The following is an 18,948-nucleotide window of genomic DNA, read 5'->3' as shown; positions in this document are numbered from 1 at the left end:
ACAAAGAATGATTTTGGAAACGCAGGAATGGTACACAACGGAAATACAACATAAAGGGAAAAAATTCGCAGAATACCAGAAAGAATTCAAAAGAGATAACTGGCATAAAACGATAAATATAAATGCAAATGAAATAAAGACTATGAATCGGATACTAACAGGACATGACTTCTCAAAATACTGGCTAAAAATACTTAAAATTGAAGAAAATGATATATGCGATGTTTGCCAAGTACAGGAAACGGGCAAACATCAAATATTTCACTGTACAAAATACAACAATGAAAGACAGAAATACCCCAACATCCGAGAAGATCTATTTAGCAAACACTGGAAAAATAATGATGGAAAAATAATAAAAGAAATAATTAGATTCATACAAGACACAAAAATCTCCCTATAATGAAAAAAAAAAAATAACTGCAAATTTGAACAGCACACAAAAACATAGACAACATGATCATATGAACTTTGAAAGATAAACCATAAACACAACATAGAAATGTCAAAACCATCAGCAAGTAAACAACACAAATACAACGGTACCAACATTGGAGAGGTATATGACTAAGGCAGTCGAAAACCTAAGAGCGGTACGTCTTTGAATGTGGCTTTATTAAGCATAGGCTTTATAAAACATAGAAGACTATATCCTGCTCCACAAAAGAAGAAGAAGGAGAAGAAAACAACCGAGAAAATACGGCAGTGATTCAGAAAAGTTGTGCATCCGGAGTGGATTTCCTCACAGTTTGTCTTAGCCACAGCTAAAACACATCACGTTCCTCAACGATGGAGTGGCTGTTCGGGAAGCGCATGTCGCCGGACGAGATGATGCGGAAGAACCAGCGGGCGCTCAACAAAGCGATGCGCGATCTGGATCGGGAAAAGATGAAAATGGAACAGCAGGAGAAGAAAATCATTGCCGACATTAAGAAGCTGGCGAAGGAAAACCAGATGGACGCGGTGAAGATCATGGCGAAGGATCTCGTCCGGACGCGGCGCTACGTGCGGAAGTTTATGCTGATGAAGGCCAACATCCAGGCGGTGTCGCTCAAGATACAGACGCTGAAATCCCAGAACGCGATGGGCGAGGCGATGAAGGGCGTCACGAAGGCGATGACCAACATGAACCGCCAGCTAAACATGCCACAGATCCAGAAGATACTGCACGAGTTCGAGAAGCAGTCGGAGATTATGGACATGAAGGAGGAGATGATCAACGATGCGATGGATGACGCGATGGAGGACGAAGGCGACGAGGAGGAAACCGATGCCATCGTGTCGCAGGTGCTGGACGAGCTGGGCCTACAGCTGAACGACCAGCTGTCCGGATTGCCTCAGGTAAGTGCTCGCCCGAAATGGTTCCACTATCTCCGCGGGTTGCGTTCTAAACCGCGCATGCATTGCATTCTTGCAGGCGTCAGGTTCGTTGGCCGTGTCCGGAGCGAAAGTTCCTCAGGCGGCAGCAGTGGGAGCGGCTGGTGGATCGGGTGGAGCTGGATCTCCCGTGTCGGACGCAGATGCCGATCTACAGGCACGATTGGACAATCTCAGACGAGAGTAACCGTGTTTTCGGGCTGGCATGAGCGATCGTTACGTCTCAAGTGAGCGCGACGCGCAGTTCGCGCAACGATCACGTAGCGGATTGGTGAATATACGCTCCCGTATGTTGTAAGTCATTAAGGACGATAATTTTGTTTGAGCTTGTTTTATTTTCCTTTAAATCGTAAGTTGTACTCCCCTTTTGATGCTGCTTTATTTGGTCGCAATCAACGCGAACGTGAATGTATATATGAGAATAAAGTACCGAAAATGGTTTGGCGCGTCCCAAACCTGGCAAAACCTGTTGCTCTCGTAATTCATTAGCGGTACGTTGCTCATACTGCTCTTTAGATGCAGTTTCTACTTCTATTTCCATACAATTTTGCATCGAAACGTGTTCACAAAGTGCTTTATGTGAGTTTGAGGGGTTACTTAAATACTTAAATACTAGAAAAAGAAAACACTCCCACCAAATGGTTGATTGTGTTGCAATGCAGAACATTTTATTCGTATCCTTTCTCTGAATGATGCTTTACCAATCGCACTCGAGTCGTAACTGGAACCTGAAGCCGCTTTCTCCCCCACTCCCGGTCCAGTTCTGCTCACCAGAACACTCAACGCGCTAGCAAATAAAGTATACAATAGTTTGAACGCGCCAATAAAATATCTCTATCATAAAGTGGAACAAAAATAATACACAAACTTTAACATATTTACCTAGGCTGAACGAGAGTAAAAATAATGTGTTTCATCTGTATATTTGCGGCTTTGCGCGTGCTCTACTACTACTAAGTGGTGTTTTGTGTTGTAAATGTAAATATGAAATATGAATGTAGTAAACGCTATTCGCTTAGGTTGTACCGTTGTCTTACAGGACTATGTTAACGATTGTCTATCCTTGCCGCGTTCTCCTGGCCCTGAATCCACCCCCTTGTGCGGCAAGCGCAAGCGGAGGAGTGGTCAGAGGACGGATTTATGGTTTTAAATAAATTTGAACTAATGCGAAACGAAACGATAGCCTTAGAGTAGATTGAGCGCGTGTCCGTCCGTCCACACTGCGACGACAGGATACACGCTAGGCTGTGTTTTAGCTAATGGTCCCAAAAACACGCACACACATACACGTATTTACAGCTGATTGTGGAAGCGTTTTGTTTGTTTGTTTGTTAGTTAGTTAGTGTTTGAGCTTTGAGACAACAACTCAACAGAATGCTTACAGGAAAAACACAAAAAAAAAACAGTTTAATCTCTTATAAGACATCACACTTTCAACGGATGAAAAGCGTTGAACTTAGCTTTCTTCTATCTCCTATGAATTTGATTCCCTACGAACTAATGGCAAATTTTGCGCTCGATTGCAAATAGCTAGCAGTAATTGGGTTATCTCATCAAATAATCTCATCAAATGAAGATTGAACAACGTAACAAAACGGAGAAACAAATCAACAAAACACATAAATCTCAATCCTAGTGGAGCTTTCTTCTAACATTACTTCTAACACACAGATAATATCGGTAACAATCTCGTTTTTTGTCTAGTTTTGCCATCTTTTTTCATTTTTTATAGACAAACAATTAATTTTAACAAACAATTTTTAACAACCATTCTGCTATTTCTTCCAAAAACACTAAACATTTTGGCTCAACAAACTAAAATTTGGACAGTGAAGGAAAGTTGGGAACTAAAACATAAAACACTTATGGGGAAGGAAACTGAGGCAGGAAATGGGGGGGGGGGCGAGGGAAATTGTTCTAAAATAAACAAAACAAAACACGTCTAACGAAACTCGTTGTCCAGACAAATAAGCAATAATTGTCCTAAGAAGAAAAAAAACATTCGCTAACCTTATACATTACAGTATCCTAAGCAACTACCCTTACAAGCCTACTAATTCGCTGCGTACGTAAATACAAAAGTAAGTTTCCGCCAAACAGAACGGATTCGGCGCTTACACACTATACACTTAACGGCTCCCGCAAACTATCCTTGTACGTGATCAACGGAGAGAGAGAGAGAGAGAAAAAAAAACAACAGTAAGTACTCTGTGGCGGCAGTGACCGTTTCCGGCAGCGTCATTACACTCGGGCTTTACACACTTAAACAAAACTACAAAAAATGGCAAGAATGTCGAATGATAAGAAGAGTATCTCTGCATTTCCGGACTGTGTTCCGGACTGTCTTCCGCGTGCTGCCGGCATTTTCCGACCGGGGATGGGAGGGGCTAGGCAGCGTTTATCATCACAGGTAATTTTGAGTTGCAGAGTTCCGAAAACAAAACAAAAATGGCCCCTTCATCTCCCCCCCCCAACCTAATAATCCCAATGCGCTATCACATTCCGACGATTGCGTCCGCAAACGCACCCACACACACACATACACACTTGCGTAAATACACATTAAAATAGGAACAAAGTAAAATTTGTTTAGTAGGCGGCGACGGCAATGGCGGCCGGCTGAGTGTGCGTTCACCTGCTGGCGACAATCGTGGCAGTGTTGGTGTTGTTGTTGTTGGTGGCAGTGGCGGTGAGCAGCATCGGCGGTGATTGTGCCTGTGGGATCACCATCGGTGGCAGCGGTCCGGCCACGTTCACCACGGACAGCGTGACGGGTGTGACGGAAGCGACCGGCATCGATTGTCCCGTGCTCGGGTCGCTGCCCGCGGCCGACGCCGCCAGTGGCGTTGACAGGCGGCTCTGCTTGCTCTGCTTCGTGACCGTGCCGCCGGGCGGGTTCTTCTGCGCCAGGTGCGTCTGGTAGTGTTTGGCCAGGTGGGCCTTCTGGCGGAAGCTTTTGCCGCAGAGCGAGCAGGCGAACGGCTTTTCGCCCGTGTGCGTGCGTATGTGCACGTTGACGGAGTACTTGTCCTTGAAGCCTTTCGAGCAGATCGAGCAGTAGTGCAGGGAGCGCTCCTTGCGCTGCCCGTTGCCGCACTGGGTCGGGCTGGTGGTGGCGGTGTTTGTCGTTGTGCTGGTGGTTGTAGTGGTGGCCAAGGATACGGTGCCGTTCGCACTGCCCGGACTCAGCATCGCACCAGCACCACCACCACTGGCAATCGTGTTGAGGTTACTCATGCTCGTGTTGTTGTTGTTGTTGTTGGTGAGACAGTTCAGTGTGGAACCGTTGTTGTTGTTGTTGGAGTTGGCTGCTCCGGCCGCACTGTTGCTGAGAGATCGCTTGTAGGACTTCTTCGCCCGGGGCGCCTTCGGCTTGGTCGAGGAGGTCGTCGTTACTACGTCCGAGGAGGTGGTCGAAACGGAGGGCTGTCGGTTGAGGGTCGAGCCGACGGTTCCCGTGGGAGACAGTACGCCCAGCGTGTGATGTTGATGGTTGTTCGCACTCGGCATCAGGGCGTTGGGAGGGACATTGGCACTGCATCCGTTGCCCATGGCGGGCGCTTCCACGATGATCTCCGTGTAGTTGTTGTTGTCCGTGCAGAACTGCTGCACCTCCGTCGCTATCCGTTTCAGCTTTTCGTAGTCCTCCGGGAAGGTGGTATCGAGCGTGAAGAACATGTCGTCCACCACCACTGTTCCGGGACCACCTGGTCCACCTGTAGCAAGATCCGTCACCTGTCCAGTGGATGCGACCAACTGTTGCTGGTGTTGATGCTGTTGATGCTGCTGCTGCTGCTGCTGGGAGGTGGCCGATTGGTTGGTGGAAGCGGGCGAGTGTAACACCGACTCGTCGTACATGGTGCTGGCCAGCGTGGAGTCGGCATAGGCGGCGAGCGAGTCGTTCGGATCGCCGCCCGAGTACAGCACCCGTCGCAGCTCCTCGTCCTTCATGTGACCGGTGGCGGGTAGCACGGTGATGGTCCCGTTGGGCAGCGGCAGCCCGGTGCCCTTGGTGTAGCCCTTGCCCTGTAGCGCACTGCGCAGCAACGACTCCGCCGTGTCCTGCTGTATCACGTTGTGGTCCGACATCTGCCAGTCGTTGTTGTTGTTGTTCTGGTACGCCAGCACACTGTTGGGGTCAAGCAGCTGGCTCGACAGGACGATGTTGCTGGACGTAACAGGCATCTGCTGCTGCTGCTGTTGAGATTGTACTTGTTGGAGTTGAGGTTGTGTGTGGGCGTGGTGGGCCGCATGTTGCTGAACTAGCTGAAGATGTTGATGTTGCTGCTGCTGCTGCTGCTGCTGCTGCTGATGGTGCGGATCTTCCTTTGCGTGATGATCCGTCCCGAAGCCACTGTCGTCGTAGGAGAAGCATTCCGTCTTGACGTAGCCCGGGAATCCGCCCAGAATGGTGTCGAGATCGAGATTGGAAGCGGGAGCCGCTGGTTCCGACCCATTCGGGTCCTTCCGTAGTACCCACGGTTCCGGCGCTCCATTTAATACTGTTAGTGTGTAGATCTGTAGTGGATAAGAGGAGAAAGGGTCGTTTGGTTGTAGCGAAGAAGGTTGAGAGCGACTGGCAGTGTGTTGGAGAAGTGCATGCCTCATACCTGTCCATCTGTATCGGCAACTTGGTTGTTGAGTGCTCCATTGTTGCTGTTGTTAGTGTTGCTGTTGGTGGCATTGTTGCTGGTGCTGTTGCTGGCCGGTGCGCTGGCAGTGTTGCTCTGCTGTATCCAGCAATAGCGATTCAGATCCTCAAACATGGCCGGATCCAACCGGTTGGCATCTTTGTCTGGACCCCAGAACTGGTAAGTGGAAACACACACAAAAAAAAAAAACAAAATACATAAAACCGTTATTAGTTTGATGGTCAGGCGGAGATCTTAATCTGAGAAACATTTCCAAGTAGGGAAACAAAACCATGTCTTGCGATTAGCGATTGTTTGCGGGAAGGATTGAATTAATTAAAAACGAACGCCACCAGGTCGCAGGTTTGATCACTTATTGATTTATGACCGTGCGAGATGTACCTTGAACACCTATTTATTGCACATATGCCGGATGAGCGATGCATTCGCTGAAACTAAGGGGAATAACGGAAGGATTTTACGACGATTGGTGCTGCAGGTTGTTGCATTGCGAAACGGTCACGATCGAGGCTCGTATAAATATGCTGATGAGTGTGGTGTTCGGAATAAAATAAAAACGGCACATGGACTAGCAGGTCGTGAGCATTAGCCAACCTGGAAGATGGCGATGATCGTACACGTGCAAAGTGGTTGCAAAGAGCTTAATTCGGTCGCTGGAAAAAAGCAACATCGCTTTGCAATTTCAACCACTGCTCTATAAAGCCCGTGCATCATACAATTTGAGCAATATGTAAAATTAAACGTGCTGCTATCTATTTTATTAGGCTTTACCAGGTTCTGACCAGCGATCGTGTGCAACCGAGAGAGTAGCAATTGGCTTGAACGGCTTAAGACAGCTGCAGACCGTTTCGGAACTACCGCCAGACTGGTCGTGGAAGCGGTAAATTACAGACCCACTGGAACCGTCCAATAACTGGGCGCAATTTTTACAACCCGCGTGCAAGGCAAGGGGAGGGATATCGCTTTCGAAAGGCTAGAAATTGAGCTTCTTAGTGGGAGGCATGGGGCGGGAGTACAAAAATCGGGACTTATCGATCAAGATAGAGGTCGGCTCGAACCGTGGTCTGGCCTTTCGTTGACGGTGAAAATGTATACTAAAACGATGTTATCGCTGGCCACATTAGGCCTCGGTGGCAGAAGAAACCTCTGTCTTCTGTGCGTGCGTGGAGGAAGTTGAGATAGTTAAAAAAAACATAGTAAATCAAGTTAAAAATAGCAAACGCTAAATCGTTAAACTTTAACGACAATTTATTCGCATTCGCATTCCACACATTGGTGTAGTAGGTGTTTGCGGGAGCAAGGTAACCTGATGCCTCACTCACTACGAGGGTGGTCGTAGCTGGCCGAGCGCGGAGCGGTGCGGGAAGGAAAGTGCTTTAACTATCCGCCCGCCGTCGGCAAAGCGCGTTTCCTTCGAAGCTAATGATCGCGCGCACCGGTTTGCCCCGACGAACCCCGCGTTTAGTTTCGCGTTGCTGATTTGCTAATAAATCTTACCATCCTGAGCCTCCACACCACCCTCGAGGGCACCATGGACTCCGGACGAGTGGTCGAGAAACGTCGTCGAAAACGGTCCACGGACTTTCAGTTTCATCCAAAAGTCATTTCGCGCTGCCCGGAGTGGAGCGGCGGAAGGCAGCTCGAAGGGGGAAAAAACGGTCGCAGGCAGGGGGGTAAGGGAGGACCGCTCTCGGCAGACGATTATACGGCGGTACAGCAACGCATACTGCGCGTTAATTGATTGACGAATGCGAACGGATCTATTTGGGAACGGGTTTGCGCGGAACGAGGATGCTCTCTCCTGCCGTGCCGTGCGTCGGCGGTTGATACGAGGCGGCTGATTAGTTGCTGGTGCCGGTCCCCCTGTATGCTGCCAGTTGGACAGTTGGGCAAAGAAGTCGTGCACTTGCAGCGCCGCATCGGCTAGTGGCCCTGTGGCCTAATGGCACTAAATCATCATCACTCAAGCGATCTGGGCGGGGGAAGGGACAGGGCGAGAGAGTGAGTGGCGAAGACGAGCGTGTAGATAACGTCGCTGCATTGCGTTCGAGTGAGGATCGCAAGACAACAGAGAGTGAGAGAGAGATAGAGAGGGGGGGGGGGAGAGGATGCTAAGAGCCTGTTAGACCTGTTGCTGGATACTCAGTTCATCGTAAACCAACATCATTAAGGGCAAATAAAGCCAAGGAACCACGGTCGGCACGGTTTTTGCGGCCCAAAGGACTTGGGTGCGTGCGTGGGCACGAACCCGGCCATTGCCGGGGCGTCCAGGATTAGGCGTTTGGGTGTACATGGCGAAGAACAGGGAGTTGATAGCGGCAGATACAATCGCCAAGAAGCGCCTGTCATACGTTTCGGGGGATACGAAGGGGAAATGCCATGCAGTGCGCTTATCGGCGATCTGCGATCTCCGACCCATATCTTGCTCACCGATCGCACGGATTTGTAACGATCGGTTGACAATCGGTGGCACCGTGCGGCGGTCAAACGGGAAGATGTCTTTACTTCAGTTGAGGCCGGAGTGACACTACACGGATGGGTCATTAAGTGATGGTGGACATGTTAGGAAGCGTCATTTGAAGATTGAGTGTATGTGTGTGTCCCGTCCAGAGAACGGTGAAATGGAGTCCAGATGGTTGATGGTTGGGTGTATTAACTGTTTGACGTTCGTTTAGGGTTGGCTGGAGCCTTCCAAGTGAAACAAATAGCTCCCTTACACTCACACACTGTTTGTGCCACACGGAGGGCATGGCTTTGGCTTTTTAAATTGGCAAATAGCTCCCCCGCCACACGCGTCCGAACCATGAATTAAAGCACAGCTACGGAAATAATTAATTTATTCATTAGCAGACACTCTCAATCAGCTGCGATGCGAGTTTTGCACCGCTCGCGAACGCTTGAGCGTTTTTGATGAAGATGACATAACGCGCAGATGCAATCGGATCGGATGGTTTTCCACCGCTTCTGTCATTTTCCGGCGAATCGATGCGTTCAGTCGTAAAACGGTGCCGAGGCCCTATTAAAGCAAACCCGGAGCGGCATAATAATAACGATCGTTTCTGTTACGAAAAGCATTTGAGCCCCCCTTTGCGGAGCGGTACACTGGTCAATAATGGTTTCACTGATGAAGAGCCGTCGGGAAAAGGGAGGCGAGGTGAGTTTCGTTTCAAAAATCGATCACACACCAACTGATCTTATCTTGCACTGGCCGCAGATCGCCCGGGGGCTTCGCTGGACGCACGCGCGCGTACCATGAAAGCGCCTCTGGCTCTGGTGTGCGAGAAGCGTTGGAAAAACCTTGTGCGTTGTTGTTTTTTTTTTTGCTATGTTTCGTGATTAAGATTAAAATCGTCGTGCCAAAAGAAGGGGAGCAATTCGGGCATGCAAGACACGACGGGGCTCTGCGCAGAGGAAAAATTGGCCACAGCAACGAAACCTCCAAGGCAGACTGTTTAATTCCGTCCCGAACGGCGGACGATGACGAATGCCCTGATGAATTTGAATCTGCTCTGTGGCCCACCGAGCTGGAGGGCTTGGGTAGCGAGTGCCGCCCGGGTAGTGAGGAATGGAGCAATAATTAAATTAATTAAACTGTTAACGATCGGCCCGAGCGATGCGGCTCGGTGCGTTCTATACTACGCGGCCGCCGCGATCGAGACGTCCGATAAAGTTCGGAAAGGGTCGGACGTGTGGAGCATATTATACAACGCACGCACGGCTCTAGAACGCATGGCAAGAAGAAGCAAAAAAAAAAACGCACCGGAGAGCATATTTTATGCTCGCAGGTGTGAACTATGCGCTGCCGTACGTTACAACGCGATCTAGAACTCGAACCCGGAGCGTACTTTTTATACGATCGCTTGTGAGCGAAGCTTCGTGTTGTGGGCCACCGTTTCGTGCGCTTCCATCAATCAACGCGTTCGTGCACATTTCGTGACTGCAATCCATCAGGCGGCGTACAGGTTGTGGGCATCGCAACATCTTCATTGCCTTTACTCTTTACGAGCCGCCACGATCGTGCTGCCATGGTGCGGCGGTTCGTTGCTGCTGCAAGCTGTCTGGTGGCCAATCCACCCACCGGGCCGCACTCAAACAAATTACATCGCGCGCGGCATGTTGGTTGATCGTGTAATGGTCGTCGGTCCGCTCGTTTTTTTTTTTTTCGTTCATTCCCATTCCCTGAGCCAATTATTATATTAGTGTGTACTATTGGGAAAAGGAACCACAGCCGCAGCCACAGCCGCACTCCCGGTTACATGTGGGGTAGAAGCGAACTCATCCTCCTTTCACCGGCACAAATCCGCGAATTACACGTGTATGGGTGTGTGTGTGTGTGTGGGTGGTAGCGGGTGGATGAGGCGCGTGGTGTTATTAAGTTTCGCTTTCGTTACAACGATCGTGTTCGGGGCTGTACACGGTTGGATTGCGCCGGATCGCATGTGTGATGGGAACGAATGTGATGTTTGGTGCGCGCGGGATAGGGTTAGGGAATTTTATTTCACCGCGAAGGAAAGGGATCATAGCCACCGCCACCACCACCGCCACCCGGTGCCTTCTAAATAATAATAATTTCTTTATTAACGATTGATCATTAAGCTGTGGTCAAGGGGTTTGTGAGACCGGACCAGTAGCAGTAGCCACGGCGTGAAGAAGGCTTTACGACGATGCTTTGCCGCCAGGCTCTATGGCAGAGAACCCCCTTTTTTATGAGGGATGATGATTGCACTCGCAGGCCTTATGAATGCAACATTTTACATTGCCCGAGCGCTCTCGGTGAGTTTATTATTTACCGTCGAGCAAGAATATTATTCAAAGTGGTCGAGCGGCTGGAGCGGGCAGCACACGTGAAAGAAAGGGAATGAACCGTGCACTGGCTCTGGACGCAGGGAAGGTAACTTTCAAACGAGCGGCAGATGCTTCTTTTTGGCCAATAACTGTTGGAAGCGAGATACGATGGAGCTGTTACAGCTACAAGGGTAGTTCGCGGATGAATGTGGTCCGAAAATGCCACTACAAGATCCAAACTTGTTCCGTAAGATTAAAAGATAGATGAAACTTTGCCGCGATGTCTTTGGGACATCTAATCAAGATCATCAGTATGTGAACAGACCTTAGGCGATCCTGAAAAAGCTAACGAAGACATCTCCCAATATCTTAACCAATAATTGATAGTCTGAAAACTATATGGCGAATATTGTAGTCAACACCTCTTATCTGTTTTTCAGCTTAAAACTAAACCGGGAAATTTCTATATTGTTGGCCACAAATGTGAATTTGTATGATACGGGAAAATGCAGTCCGAGGTCACGAGGAGTCATAGCATGTCCAATCGCACGTGGTTTAATGTCCTGATTGAATCAGCTGTGATGTCTGAGACATTGAGTTTACAAGGAAAGTATGAAGAAAGTGATCTCTCACCTGATCGAATCCCTGCAGCGGTTGATCGTTCGCATCGGGCACGGTGCTGCCGGCCACTCGGTTCGCGGGTGCTCCATCCATCGGTGACCCTTCGCCTCCATTTCTTCCACCGGGCGGTCGATCGGGCACTCCATTCACGCCCATGCTGGGCAATCCACCCGCCAGGACACGGTTGCAGGTATTGCTGTTGCTTGCGGTGTTGCTGCTGCTGCCGCTGCTGCTGCTGTTGTTGGCACCACTCCCGCCACCGCCACCTCCACCGGGGCCGCCGCTGCCGCTGTTGCTGCTGCTGCTGCTGCTGATGGCCATGTCCGGTGCGGAGCCGGTGACAAAGTCGAAAAAGTCCGTCTTGGACAGGTCCTCCGTGCGGAAGGGTTCGCTGATCTCCATCGGGCTCGACGACGACGCCATCGCGATGTCGGTGATCAGCTCCAACATATGCATGCGCTCCGAGGCTTTTCAGCACCGCGTCCCGGGACCGTGTGAGCGTGTGACCACCAACCTTTCAAGGGGGAGTGAAGCAGGGCTGCCCTCACACACACACACGGTTAATGCGTTTCCGATACCACTGGTGCGTCGGGATGTTTGAATGATTTTTCTTTTCTTTATCTCGCTGTGTGCGAGTGCTGTTTTTGTGTGTATGTCTGGTACACTGCGCGCGGTCCCGTCGAAAAGGGCGTCGCACTGGCGTCACGGGATCACGCCACAGTGGTTAAGCTTTGCTGGCTTTGGCTTCGAGCAGTGGTCCGTCTGTGTGCTTCCTTCACCCGAAAGTCGATTAACACGCACACACACACACACACGCGCGGTGCAAACGCCAAACGGCGGTTCAGGGCTTGCGGTGGCAATTTAGTCGTGCGCATCAATCGACTGTCGATCCAACGACGCGTTTTTCGGTGCGCGCTTCGAAAGGGTGGCGCGGGGTGAAAAGTGCAGGTGCATTCGGCGTCACATCGATGGGTGTTGCGTGGTAGAGTGTGCGTGAAGCTCGTCGCGTCCAACCTTTGCCGGAATGTAGTGCAGCCGGGGTGCCGTGTACCTCAGGTTATTGACATCTGGAATGAAAAATCCCAACAAAGTAGGAAAGAATCACACACACAGGATGCAGGAGATCAGTTAAAAAGCGAAATAAACACATTTGGCTAAATCGAGGGCTCGTTTGGGGAATTTAAATACGGAGGCACAACAGAAGAAAAAGAAGAAGCAGTGCACACGCATGCGTCAAAGGCTCGTCGGTGCGCCGACAGGAAGAGGCGAAATGTTAATGGAAATGCTAATGAGAATTTTGCGGATCGATAAAATGCCATTTCTTCTGCGTCTTTTCGCCTTCCATCGGTTGGCTTTGGTGGTTGAATCCCGGACCGTTTATCCTTAGCTTTTGAAGTTCAGTTTTTTATCGGCAGCTTCCGTTTGTAAGGCTCTTAATGTCTTAAGCGCTGCCGGACTGCTGGTTGCAGTGCCCGATGCACGAAGAACTGAACTTTTTGATTGAAATATGATTGGAGGCAATGAAGAGGGTAAAATTTGGTCGTAAACATAATCCTCTTTTACAACCGCGATGAGACGGCCAAAAATGGGCAAAGTGCAGAATGACTTGGGGGAATTCTATGGCACCAAGCTGCTCGGAGGGCTTGGCAAAACCGATATCGGCCATTTTTGCTGCCAGCAGCGACACAACGCATTGCGTTATCGCGTAAGCAGGGAATAATTTCATAATGTAAAGCAGCGCTAAACAGCAAGTGAACACTACTAATCCCCTGACAGCATTGTTTAGCGCCTGACATTATTACGACATGCGGGCCCGTGTATGTCACTGTCGCGCACATGCATTGCCGACTCGCCCAGCGCAGCCGATCGATAGAGGTGCAGAAAATCATAAATTTCATGCACCAAACTACCCCAACACACTCCCTCCGGAATGGGGCGTGCGGAACCAATGAAAGCCTAACAAAGCGCTTGGTGTGTTGCGCAGCGCCGCTTTTTACCTCATGGGAAGGGCCGCGGCACGTTAATCCGACCGCACGTTCGTCCAGTGTGTGTGTGCGGCGCACGAGAACGTTTGCAAACCGTGCGCAGCACCGTGCGGTACGTAAAGCATTAAAAGTACCTTTTAAAATAGATTGTTAAATTCGAGATAAAGTTATAGAAAACGTAAATTATGGCAAAAGTATGCACATTCTAACAAGGGGCAGCAGCACGAAGGACACAATTAAACGTAGATCACACGGCTTTAATGGATCGTCTAAGCGTCGTTCTGTGCCATTTCCAGTGCGAGTCAACCGAGCTTTTGCGGGCTCAGCCGACGGCGGTCCGACCTGTCGATGGCTTTTGAGACAAAACGATTCATAAATTCGAATCGATGTACACCCCATCGTTGTCTCCCGGCTCGACCTCAAGATCGCTCGTACCAATAAATGCGATGCAATTGTATGCCTGCCACAGAGATGGAGGGAGAGAATGAGAGACAGAGGGTTCATGTGTGTGCCTGAATGTGTTGATTGTAAGTACTAGACATTGTTATGCACCCTTTAGCTGCCGTTTCAGCCGCAGCACCATAGGCACCACTACCCAACAGCTAGCAAACACATCCAACTAGCAAACAAACAAATCGAGAACAAATGAAAACAAAAGTCCCACCAAGTGGCGGAGCGAACCGTCGTTGGCAAGTCGTGCCAACCTGCGCTGCCCTCTTGAGGAGTCCGCAGCCGCCGCTCGTTTGGTGTGCACGTGGGAGCGCCCCTCAGCGCAATGCAATGCAATGTGATGATAAAATATTGCATGCAAAGTAGATGCACTTTGCGAGTTCGCGTACCTCTGCATCATCATCATCATCATCATCGTCGTCGTCATCCTCTTCGGTTTTCAAGAAGTGCAGTGGATGTGCAGTGCGGTTTCGCCTGCGTGTTGCGTTGCGCCTTCGATTGTGCAGCTTTTGCTGGTTTTGCGCGCACCTCTTGTCGCGTATTGTTCGTTTCATACACAAACACACACATTTACACGGCCGTGTACGCAGTCGGAAGCGAACGAACTAACGCTAAATGCATAATTTTCCGAATGACATCGCATCGCATTATGATAATTCTCGTGTTCGTGTCGCTCGCGTGAATCGAACGCGCGAGTTTGTTTTCGTTCCGGCCGAGCAATGGTCGTGGAATGGGGCGCTCTTTTCCACAGGCAGCTGGGGCGCTTTTCCACCGCGAGAGGTAGACGCGCGAGCGTAACAAAGCAAAGCAAACACGCGGGGAAGATTACGCGCCCGCGCCAGTGACACCTCCATTCGCAGCGTTGGTTTCCATTCAAATTCAAATTTCGGAATTCAAACGACAAGAAAGCGCATCCGACTGGGGTGGAAGCGAGTCACACGGTAGATAAGAAAGCACTGCTGGCAAGAGAGGGTGTTGGGGGATAGGGGGAGCTTAAACACGGGATGTTTTGAGTGGCTGGAGCTCGTCCAGGTGCGAATGCTTGAGCAGGTTCAGGCTCCGTTACCCACGGTTAACCCGCAATTGACCCGAACGCACGAGGGGGTCGTGTGGAATCTCCATTTGTGGTGGCCATTCTTGGCCCGCGGGCTCGGTTCTTGAGGGATGAAAATTGACACTTTACCCCCTTCTGCTGCCGCATGAAGCGGGCAACAAAGCAACCAGCAAACCCAGACAGCGCATGGAGGACTTATTTTGGGACACCTGACCACCACTCGAGGCGGCCCCCGTAGCACTAATTCACAAATTAACTAATGACCTCCATCGCAATCACAGCTGGCCGGCCCAGCCACAGGGGTCTTCGGTCCGTTCCGTCGGGTCAACTCACAGTCGGATGTCATTTTCTCACTCTCCCGCTCCCGGAATGGGCGCAATAATGGGTAGCAGCGGGCCCGCAAAATCGACTACGAAATGGACGAAACTACGACCGATTAGCTGCATTGGCTGTAATTCATTAAAATAACAATGGCCCGACCCCGGCGACTACCGGCGACTACCCGAGGCCCGGGCTAAGCACAAACGTTCGCCATCGCAGCCGGGTTCGTCGCTTGTTGCTGCGTCGTTGAAGTCATTCGTTCTCGGCTTGTGCAATTTCGAACGATTAGCGTGAGCCGCTGGTCGTGGAGGAGAGAAATTTTGGGACGACACGGCATGCACAAATTGATATTTAATAACAAACATGCGCAAGCACAGTTGGCTCGATTGACCGCAACGGATAGGTAAATGAGTCGCCGGACGGGGGCGATGAGTCGCAAAGCTCCTCACTCGCCGTAACAAATTAGAAAGCCCCGTTGCGTTCGGCACACGCACACACTTCCCGGAACAAAAAAAGCATAAGTTAGGGGAGGGGTTCGAGCACTGTTGAAGCAAAGGATAAGAAAGTGGAGCAAAACAAACTCTAGACAGGGGCACGAGCGCTCGCGCTCTTCTCATGCCTCAAATGAGCAGCGACTAAATGTGTGTGCGATCGCGATGCACCCGGCACTGTCCGGTGGACAATCAATCATTTCATCGCGGGACACATTTGCGTGGTGGTCCCCGCGAACTCCCCCCAAAAAAAACCCCTCAAAACACCAAATGCTCCACACGCATTAGAGCACAGTTTTGGGCTGGCGATGTCGGGAGGTGGTATATTTTTTCGTCGCATCGCGCCCCGCATCAATTTGTGGTCGGGTCCATTTTTCATTCTCTACGCAAACGCTCTCGGTCGCATTTTCCTCGGACGCGTCGCTCGTGTGGAGCGGTCAATAACAGGTTGGCTGTCGTTTAGAAATCAGTCACAAGCTGACAGGGGGACAGCAACAAAAAACACACGGTCGAAAGGAATATTGTATCCTACCAAACCTAGGCCTGGGAGGAGAAATTGGGTCCCCACCAGCACCACCCGGTCCCGCTGCCTTTTTCCCGCGCACATAATGGGGGTTGCGGGCCATTGTTCGTCTGTTCTGGAAGCAGAAACGTCAACAACGCATCAATAGGAGGAGAAAAATTGATAATTATGCACATACACAGCTCGAGCCGGGCGGACTGCGGACCCAACCGCACAACCGCACTGCCCCATGGCCAATGGACAATGTTAATCTCATCGCCTTCCTGCCCCGGATCAATGGACACTTTCGTTGCGATACTGAAGGAGGAGGAGAAGGAGGGGGAGGAGAAAGGGTGAGCGAAGCAAAAACACGGCCACAGAAAACCCACTCGCGGTTGAATAGAGGTGAAATTAGATTCATCAAAAATTATGATTAATTACACGGAACTTGGTCCCGGAGTTGGCGGGGTAGCATTTTTACTTCTTCTTCATTTTTGGGTGTGCTCGTACGTGCGAGTGTGTGTGTTTGAGTGTGCAGACCCTGGTTCAAGGGGGGGGGGGCTTTGGCGACAGGGGGTCGTTCTCTGCGGGCGTAGGTCGTACCGTTGCAGTGGAGCTATTTTTTATTGTCAAGTCACTCACTCGGCAGCACGCACGCACCACCCTGCCCGGCGCAGTAGTAGTGGTAGTAGGAATTCCATCACACCAGCTTAACCTAGATTGGACGGTCAAATTAGCCTTGACCCGGTCGACAGCGTCGTCAGGCAATGGCAACGAGCGGCAGCAGCCGAAATCGCCCAAACCATAGGCTACTTTGATTGTTTAGTGGTTCTTCATGGGGGCGTTGGACGCTTGGGAGAAGGATTTCGCATCAAATCTGCCCAGTTGCTGCTCCAGTTCTCCAGTGTGTGTGTGTGTGTGTGTGTGTGTGCGACCTCTAGCACATTTTGGGCAGCGGCGTTGTTGGAGCGAGCCAGTGAAACCGTCCACCCCCAACTCGGCAAAGCGGACTTGGCGAATCGCCATTTCAAACTCCCTCTGGCTCAACAAGAGAATCGCCGAGAGTTTGCGTTTGACGGACGACGCCGTATGAAGATCGCTGTATGGAGCGGGAGGCCACACAGCGCAAAACCGCGGTGGGGTGAATTATGATGGGCAGCTTTGATAAGCGAAGGCACGCAAAAGGTTAATGGATTTTGTGTGCCAACACCCACACCCACCCACCTTCATTGCGATGCGGTGCAGTACGATACGACGGGCCACTACGGGAGGCGAGAAGAAAATTCTTTTCAATTCACTCTGCACCCGCCACCCGGGATCACGAATCACCAAAAGGGGAGGTTTCTATTTTCCCGGCGGCTCCGTCCACCGGTCATCGGCACCGGGGCTTGGTTGTGGCAAATTATCGCAAAACTCATAGCGGCACTAAAACCGGGAGGCAGATTGGATTTAGGACTCTCTCTCTCTCTCCTCCTTCTCATCCTGTCCGCTGCCACCATTGCGGGTCGAAAATTGACGTGGCGAAAAATCGCGCGTTGCCGCCCGGGCCGTCGCAACAAGCGGGACTCGTCTGCCGAACGGTGCACACACATCCATCATCATTCCGTCCGGATGGGGTCGGCCTCACGCGCCACCCGCACGCTCACTTTCTTTCGATCAATCATGGCGGTGGCGACGGTGGTGGTGGTGGTGGTGGGTTTTAATATTGTTTCCCTCCGGATTGTGTACGCCAACCGGGCGGCCGACGGGATGGTTCGCTCGTTTGCAGGCTGCGTTTTGGACGCGGACGGGCATAGATCGCGTTATGTTTTGTTCGAGAAATCGTTTTTCAATTAATAATTCTCCTCCCATCCACCCCTTCCCCCACCCCCTGGGATGCTTTCGGAAAGGTTTCGGTTATGGAGAAACAAATGTGGCCACCAGCTTTTGCCAGTGCCATGTCGTCCCACGTGAGGGAAATGGCGCATGTTGTACCCGTTCGGCTGGGGATTAATAACAGCACCAACCGATCGAATTGATGATCGCTCGCACACATACACGCAGCATCCCAGAGCGTGAACCGATGGTGATGGCAGTTGGTCAGGTCTAGCCTGTACGGCTGGCAGGATCCCCCTGGTGATGATCAATTTCTGTTCCCGAGGGACACATACCTCACGTGGGTGATCGAGCGATTGGGAATGAATTTCAATTCTCGCACCGTTAGTGAAGGAGATTAATTTAACCGGATGTACACGCCCGTCGGGGGGAAATTGAATCCCTGGCCGCCTCTGACTCTGACGATCGGACATTCCAGTGCTAATGATGCAGTTGGCTGGACAAACTACGCGATCGATTTCAATTTTCGGGAGTCCTATTGATTGATCGTTGGACAGAGTTTTTCGGGCGAGAAGCTTGTCCAGCCATTGTTAGACCCAAAATGAGGTTACCCGAGGGGCTAACCGACACCGAATTTGGGACCTTTGTTCAGGGCAGTTGCGGTTGCTGTTGTTGAAAGGGCCGCTTGTACCGCAGTGGGCGATAACATCAATTAAGAAGGTGGTGGCAAAGTGTCAGGCGCGTATTGTTCCACGGGCCGCGGGTATTGATTTTGGGAAATATTGAAACATCCTCGCTAGAAGAGAAAGTGTGTCGCTGGCGGTGATGCAGCATTCACTTCCTCAAAAGGGCAACCGTTTGAACCGAAACCGTTTCAAAACCAAACAACAATTTG

At 50.6% G+C, this 18,948-nt stretch overlaps 2 protein-coding genes across 7 annotated transcripts in view; one reads left to right on the top strand and one right to left on the bottom strand.

Moving 5' to 3' along the window:
- Positions 1–520: 520 nt before the first annotated feature.
- LOC121589347 (charged multivesicular body protein 2a-like) lies at positions 521–1,824 on the top strand. Its single transcript, XM_041908185.1, has 2 exons — positions 521–1,341; positions 1,418–1,824. Exons 1-2 carry the CDS (start codon positions 790–792, stop codon positions 1,562–1,564), a joined length of 699 nt encoding a protein of 232 aa, XP_041764119.1. The 5' UTR covers positions 521–789; the 3' UTR covers positions 1,565–1,824.
- Positions 1,825–2,002: 178 nt separating this feature from the next.
- LOC121589346 (myb-like protein Q) overlaps positions 2,003–18,948 on the bottom strand; it is a 102,960-nt gene continuing 86,014 nt past the window's right edge. For all 6 annotated transcript variants that reach the window (XM_041908183.1, XM_041908181.1, XM_041908178.1 and 3 more), the window contains exons 5-7: positions 11,448–12,502; positions 5,988–6,185; positions 2,003–5,895 (exon numbers count right to left, since the gene is read on the bottom strand). In XM_041908183.1, coding sequence (XP_041764117.1) covers positions 4,009–5,895; positions 5,988–6,185; positions 11,448–11,891 — 2,529 coding nt within the window. In that variant the 5' untranslated portion in view covers positions 11,892–12,502 and the 3' untranslated portion in view covers positions 2,003–4,008. The remainder of the gene's footprint in view (positions 5,896–5,987; positions 6,186–11,447; positions 12,503–18,948) is intronic.

This window comes from Anopheles merus, chromosome 2R (assembly GCF_017562075.2).
Source record: "Anopheles merus strain MAF chromosome 2R, AmerM5.1, whole genome shotgun sequence".
Lineage (NCBI taxonomy): Eukaryota > Metazoa > Arthropoda > Insecta > Diptera > Culicidae > Anopheles > Anopheles merus.
Note: the sequence above shows the minus strand (reverse complement) of the source record. Positions and strands in the feature narration are given on the sequence as shown.